The following is a 6626-nucleotide window of genomic DNA, read 5'->3' as shown; positions in this document are numbered from 1 at the left end:
CTACTATTTACTGACTGCTTACTATATGCCAGGCACTGAATAGACATCTAACTTAATACTTGAAATAATCTCATAAGGTAGATATGCAATTAGATGAATGGTTGAAGCAAAATAGAAAATTTAAGTCTATCTGGTAACTGTTTTTAAATAACTAAAGGACTATCATGTGGGAGTGAGATAAATATTCTTTCTGCATTGTCTCTCAAAACAAAACTGGGACCTCAGACATTATAAGCCACTGGCAGACTTAGGCTTAATGTAAGGAAGAACTTCCTAACAGTTACAGCTGACAGAACTAGTCCAGGCTAACTCACAAGATACTAATCTCATTGCCTTCAAGAGGAAAACATCCCATTTTGATGCCTGGAGGGTGGAAGTTGAGGAAACTCAGCCATCTGTTCATCTATCTCTTCATCGGTCCGTCGATCCATCCATCCACCTGTTTTTGTTTGCATGCATTCACCAGTTATTTATTAAGGCCCAGGAACTGTGCAGGGTGTTAGTTGGGGAAGTCCATCCCTGAGATCCTATGAGTCTCTGACTCTCAGCCTGTAATATGGCCCTCAACACTGGGATTCCCTGTCACAATCTTCAAAGTACACGATCTAGAAGTCTATTGTGAGCTGTCTTCTTAAAGAAAGTCACAATTTAAGGCTCATCTGACTTAGAAAAAAGGAAGTTCTGTTAACCAGTGTACTTCATCCACTTGGAATAACTTGGAAAACAGTAATCTAAACAAAATCAGAAAAGCAAATTGTTTTTATTTATTTATTTATTTATTTTTAAACTTAAAGAAAAATTTATTCTTATAATTTGGGAATGTTTGTTTCATATAGATTGTTTAATTAAAATTTATTCATTTCTTGATTCTGTTACAGATTGTTTAATTAAAATTTGTTTCTTGATTCTGTTATATATATGGAGAAACCATGTGAAAAGGGATGCTAGGATCTGAGTAAAAGACAAGGGTTTATAGTAAAAACTAATCTTTTATATAACTTTTGGGACCACCTTGAACTCTACTGAAGTGTTATATTTCTTCAACAATTCTAAATTTCATAAAGAATGTCAGGCCAGGCGCAGTGGCTCACGCCTGTAATCCCGGCACTTTGGGAGGCCGAGGTGGGTAGATCACCTGAGGTCTGGAGTTCGAGACCAGCCTGACCAACATGGTGAAACCCTGTCTTTACTAAAAATACAAAAAATTAGCTGGGCATGGTGGCACACACCTGTAATCCCAGCTACTTGGGAGGCTGAGGCAGGAGAATCACTTGAACCTGGGAGGCAGAGGTTGCAGTGAGCTGAGATTGCGCCATTGCACTCCAGGTTGGGCAACAAGAATGAAACTGCATCTCAAAAAAATAAAATAAAATAAATGCCAGTTTTTCTGTGTGTATTATATTTAATATGCATTGCATTTAAATTTTTTTTTAATTGTACAGGTAACACATGCTGATTGATAAAATATCTTGCAATCTGTAAGACACACAGGCATAATCTTTCATATCATAATCTCCTCTCCAAAGGAGCTACCTGAAAAGTTTAGTTACATCTTTGTCTCCTAAAACTTTTTTTAGAAAAAGTAAACGGCTTTACTAAAAAGCCATTTTTAGTATAGATTTATCATATGATTTATAAACAATTTAAAAAATTCATCCATTACATTTTCAGGCTTTAGCATAATTTTCAATTCCTCAAAAACATGTCAATGTGATTTTATCTGTTTCATTTACTTTTCTGTAAGTAGATATAACTTTTCAAAAAGATAGTCAATTCCCCAACTTTTATGTCATTCTTCAAAAGCATCAGCCTTCTCAAGACAATGTATATTGCATATTTTACCAAACAACCTTTCAATTTCAGCATGTGGAACATAAAATGGTGGACCTGGATGTTTAGTTGGATCATAAGAAAGAACACACAGGAGATATTGAAACTTCTTTCCCAGGAGGGATAACATTATATCCGCATAACATTTGCGATCACCTGGATTAATGGCAACAAATGCTCCTCTATCCCAAATCATGTCAAATTTGCCAATATTTGTCCTGGGAAGATCAAAAATACTGCAACAGTACAATGAAAAGTTCCCTGAAGAACTCTTAAATACTTTGGTTCCAGGAATTTCGGTGATTGGTTCTTCTGAGTAAGAAAGATTCTGCTCTGTAAAAAATTCTCGTATCCCAAGTTCACTGATTTCCACACCAACTACACTGTGTCCCTGGTCTGCAAACCATTTCATCTCAACCGCTTTTCCACAAAGAGGAAAAAACACCCTCAGTCCACTCTCGCCTTTAAGAAAAGTATCTAAATGCTTCTTTAATAGCTGATGTCTTTGTTCCTGATGAAAAGCAATGTTGCCATTCACCCACTTGTCTTGCCATTCTTCCAGAGTTAGTACTTGGTTTTTCTGTACCTCAGTATCAGAGTACTCTTCAATGTCAAGTGAAGTTCTTGTACCATCCATAGTTTCATAGACATCTTTTTCTCACAAGCATATGTCTTCCATGCCTCGCTTACAGCGGGTTGCCAGCCATTGCTTCCGCCACCAGTGTCGTCCCAAGCAAATTGTTTTTAAGGGCATTAATGGGACTAAAGATGCTATCAAGTGGAGGTCCTCAGGGATATGAGTTAATAAATTTATAAAGTTCTTTGTAGCACTTCATCACAATGGCCAATGCTGATTTATATATGGATGTCCCTGATGAGGGTGAGCAGAGAGCAGATTCACGAACAGGCTTAGACAGCTCCAGTCCTATCTGTGGGATTTACCTCATTCAGGAAACCAAGATTCTACAACAGTTTCTTTTTTGCCATGTCCTTGTACACTTGGGAGTGCCGTTCATCCCTTCTGACCTGTTTCTCATCTGCAGTGTAAGGGGACCGAGGGAAAGGATCTCTAGAGACCTTTCCAGTTTGAGCAGTCCATGATCTTATGATTCTTTTTATTCATTCAGCAAATCCTGAAAACTATGGTTTATTCTGGGTCGTAGTTTCTAGCTTTGGGGAGGTCTGTAATCACATAAGCACATTATCTTAGAGACAGTCCTCTGAGAAGTATGATGTGCATTTCAAGGAAATGCATTGGAAGAAGCCAGTCTTTGGTCAAAGGTTTGCTTTGGGGGTCAGGCCATGGCTGGCCACCTCAGTCAGATTGAAGGCCCCAAATGGACCTGCTTTAGACAGCTTCGGTCTTTTTCAGCAAATGGAATTGCATGGAGAAGAGCGGAAATGGAAGATGCTCACAAGAACTTGAAAGAGATGCCATGAAAAAGCTGAACACACGGAGAAGAAGAAAGGCTGAGACAGAAAGATGGGCTCTTGTTACTTCTTCTCTACCCCCTAGGAGCCTTCACTCTGGCTGTGTAACAATCACACTATTTTTTAATTTGTTTTCCCAACAGATCCACTGTCTGAGAGGAAATCTACAGCCCCATGTCCACTGGAGCATCACATGTACATGATTCAATTAACCTTTAAGGTGGCTCGGGAAGTTTGTGCAATAGGAGAGCCATGCCTTAATTGGCAGCCTGACACAGACAATAAAGTTTGATCAGATGAAGAGGGCATCGGAGACATCATTAGCATCCTCTACTGAAGACTGCGTGGGGTGTAAAAGTTGTTTAATTTCTGCTGGAGAAGTAAGGGAAGAGGAAACCTCGTTCACATTTCCTGCATGTTTTGTTTAGTAAAGATCACATTTCCCTACTATAAACATCAAGGAGGCCCAGTATTTTGGTGTGTGTACAGCTTCCAACCTAGCTTTTACTGCTGTGCAATCCACCAAATGATCATTTCTCTGTTATTAAAACTTTGCATTTCACAAGAGCTGTTTTGGAAAAACAAACATAAATAGAGGCAGATGGGGTAATTCCTTCTCAAGATTTTCAAATGGAAGAAATGGATGGGGCAGAGGGGAAGTGAGACAGTGTGCTAGAGAAAGCCTGGAGGAGGGTGGCTGTGTGTGTGTTTGTGTCTGTCTGTGTGTTTTAACTTTCACAAGAGTAGCAGTTGGGGAGAGGGACTCTGGAAACCATGGAAATGAGTACAAGGTCAATGTCTGGGTACTCTCTTATTATTCAGAAGAGTTATAAATCTTAGCCCTTCCAGGAAGCCTTGCCCAAATGAGAAGGGAAAAGAAGGGAAACTAACATTTACAGAATGCCTTTTGTGTACTAGGCACAGCCCAGATGGTCTCCCTGCTTCTCACAAGCAGCCCTAGGAATGAAGTTTTATTATGCTGCTTTTCTAGATGAGGAAATTGAGACAGAAAGTTTGCGAAAGTTGTTGAGAGGGCCAGCCAGTAGGTGACAGGGCATTAATTCCATTTCAACTCTGCCTTTCTCCCCTACCCCATTAGAAGGAAAAGTAATAGGCTTCTTCAAATAGAATCTGACAAAAAAGCTTCTCTCTAGTAAGTGGATCATCTTCCTATTTTCCTGCAACAGATAAAAAATGTCTACCAACTGAATTTATTTACTAACTAATGTGCATTTAAAAGAGCTTTGAAATGTGCAATACTAAAAATGAGCAATTAATTTTCACTTATACAAAGACACTTAAAATTAAATAGAGCTAGACCAATGTGGGTATGATTATCACTGCTTTGTTGTAAATTCTTTTGGAATTGACAAATTGTCATCAAACATAGAGCAAATGCTCACTCTGAACAAAATACTGAGGACAGTGGGGGAAAAAAAGAAGTAGAAAAAGCCTCGGTGCTTTCGAGGAAAGGAGGCAAAGAAAGAGAACCAAAGGTGGATACTACATATACCATGTTTACGCCATGCACACACACACATCCAAACATGCAACATGTACACTCACACACACATATACCACAGAATCACACATTACTCTGGGCACTAGGGATACATGCTAAACCAGATAGACACAATATCTGCACTTATGGAGCTTACAGACTTGAAGGGAAGAGATCCCCTGAATAAGTAATTACAAGTTTGAAGAGGAGGGAGAAGTTGGATCAGGAGGGGCTTGTTGAAACAGGAAGGACTTGGGAACACTTCAGAATCCTGGCTCTGTGTGTCACTGGGCAACAACTCATTGGCTCCATTTAAGCCTCTAACACCAGGATCGAATTTGATGCTCTCTGAGGCCCTCTCTTGCAGCTCCATTACACACTGTAACTGTGAATGTCATGGGACGCCACTGTCCCAGACAGAAGGTGGGATGAGACAAACTTTATATGTAGAACGCTTTCCCCTGAGGGCCACCGTCCTATATCCTTCCCCTGCTTCACCACCCAGCACACTTTGCCTGCTGGACCATGGTCCTGGCACTTTGGACAGCTCCCCCAGCACTCCTCTGACCTAATTGTCATCAGTGTGCCTTGGGTCACTTCTCCCCTTCAGTATCCCCCCCTACCCTGGGCCAGGCCTTTGGTGTCCCCCTGACACTTGTGCCAACAGGGCAGAAGGCTGAAGGTACTCTCACCTAATCTTTGACCATTTCAGTTGCAGCCTCTGGAGATAGTGCATTAGTGGAAAATACCCATGCTTGATGGAAAAGGTGAGAATTTGAAGGCAGGAGAAAGAATAGCATCAATGCAGGTGTCTGGGAATTTGGGGGAAGGGAGGGCATTGAAGTCTGGACTGGAAGGAAGGGGGACCTTTATCCCACTTTCATGTTAGGCCTCCCTCAGTGTTGAATAGACCCGGAGCAGAAATGGAAAGTTTGAGGGGCGATGTGATACTTAAGCACGGAAAGCTCCCACCCCACCCTTAGATGCATGTCTCTCCTAATTCCTTAATTTCCAGGTTTCATTCAGGTTGTTTCTCCCCTGATGGAAGATATAGAAATAGTCTGATGAAGCAGTAACTCAGCAGAAATAATGATGATGGTGATGATGGTGATAATAACAATGATAATAACTGAGGAAAGAATCACTTATAGAGCTTTTTATTTTCCATTTTTGTTTTCGTTCTGTCTCAGATGAGCATCAGCTAATTGATCTTTCTGGCATCTCTGTGGTGTAGGTAAGAATTAGAATTCCTTTTCAAGAAATACCCAGCTTATTAATAACCAAGGAGGGGGCTGATAAACTGTTTAACTGACTGGCTTGTCCCATCCAAAGCTTCGAACACAGAAGCTCAGCTCTGTTCATGGAGCTTTCACGATCAACCCATGAGCAAGCAAACAAACAAAAAACGCTTCCAGAATGTTGAGATTGCTCCCAGCTGTTACAACTTCATAGACATTGACATTGGCAGACTAGGATCTTACTAAAGGTTAGTTTTTATTAGCTTTGAGGCCTTGAATATGTCCCTTAGTCTTTCTGGCTTCAGTTTCTCCATCAGTGAAATGGGAATATAAATACTATGTTGTGGGAATATTGTTTGAATCAATAACAAATGTGCAGTTTTGAGTTTTTGACAAGCCCATAAAAAGAACAAAAGTAGAACCCAAGGTTTAGAGGAGAATAACAGGTAAAGTACAAGATCCTCAGAAGCTTGGAAAATCTTCAGGGTCTGCCCTACCTAGGAGGCACCTTATTCCAGACTGCCTCACCTCTCTTCTACCCTCATCAAATCTCAGCTGGACAATGCTCCTTTTCTCAAGAACCATGTTTTCTTTCAAATAATATGATTAACTAGTCATGGACTAAG

General features: G+C 40.4%; 1 protein-coding gene across 1 annotated transcript; it reads right to left on the bottom strand.

Annotated features, from left to right (window-relative positions):
- Positions 1 to 1608: 1608 nt before the first annotated feature.
- LOC100458866 (thiopurine S-methyltransferase-like) lies at positions 1609 to 2514 on the bottom strand. The gene has a single exon (XM_009252362.4). The coding sequence runs from the start codon at positions 2465 to 2467 to the stop codon at positions 1790 to 1792; it is 678 nt and encodes a 225-aa protein (XP_009250637.4). The 5' UTR covers positions 2468 to 2514; the 3' UTR covers positions 1609 to 1789.
- Positions 2515 to 6626: the final 4112 nt, after the last annotated feature.

Source organism: Pongo abelii, chromosome 17 (genome assembly GCF_028885655.2).
Source record: "Pongo abelii isolate AG06213 chromosome 17, NHGRI_mPonAbe1-v2.0_pri, whole genome shotgun sequence".
Taxonomy (NCBI): domain Eukaryota; kingdom Metazoa; phylum Chordata; class Mammalia; order Primates; family Hominidae; genus Pongo; species Pongo abelii.
Note: the sequence above shows the minus strand (reverse complement) of the source record. Positions and strands in the feature narration are given on the sequence as shown.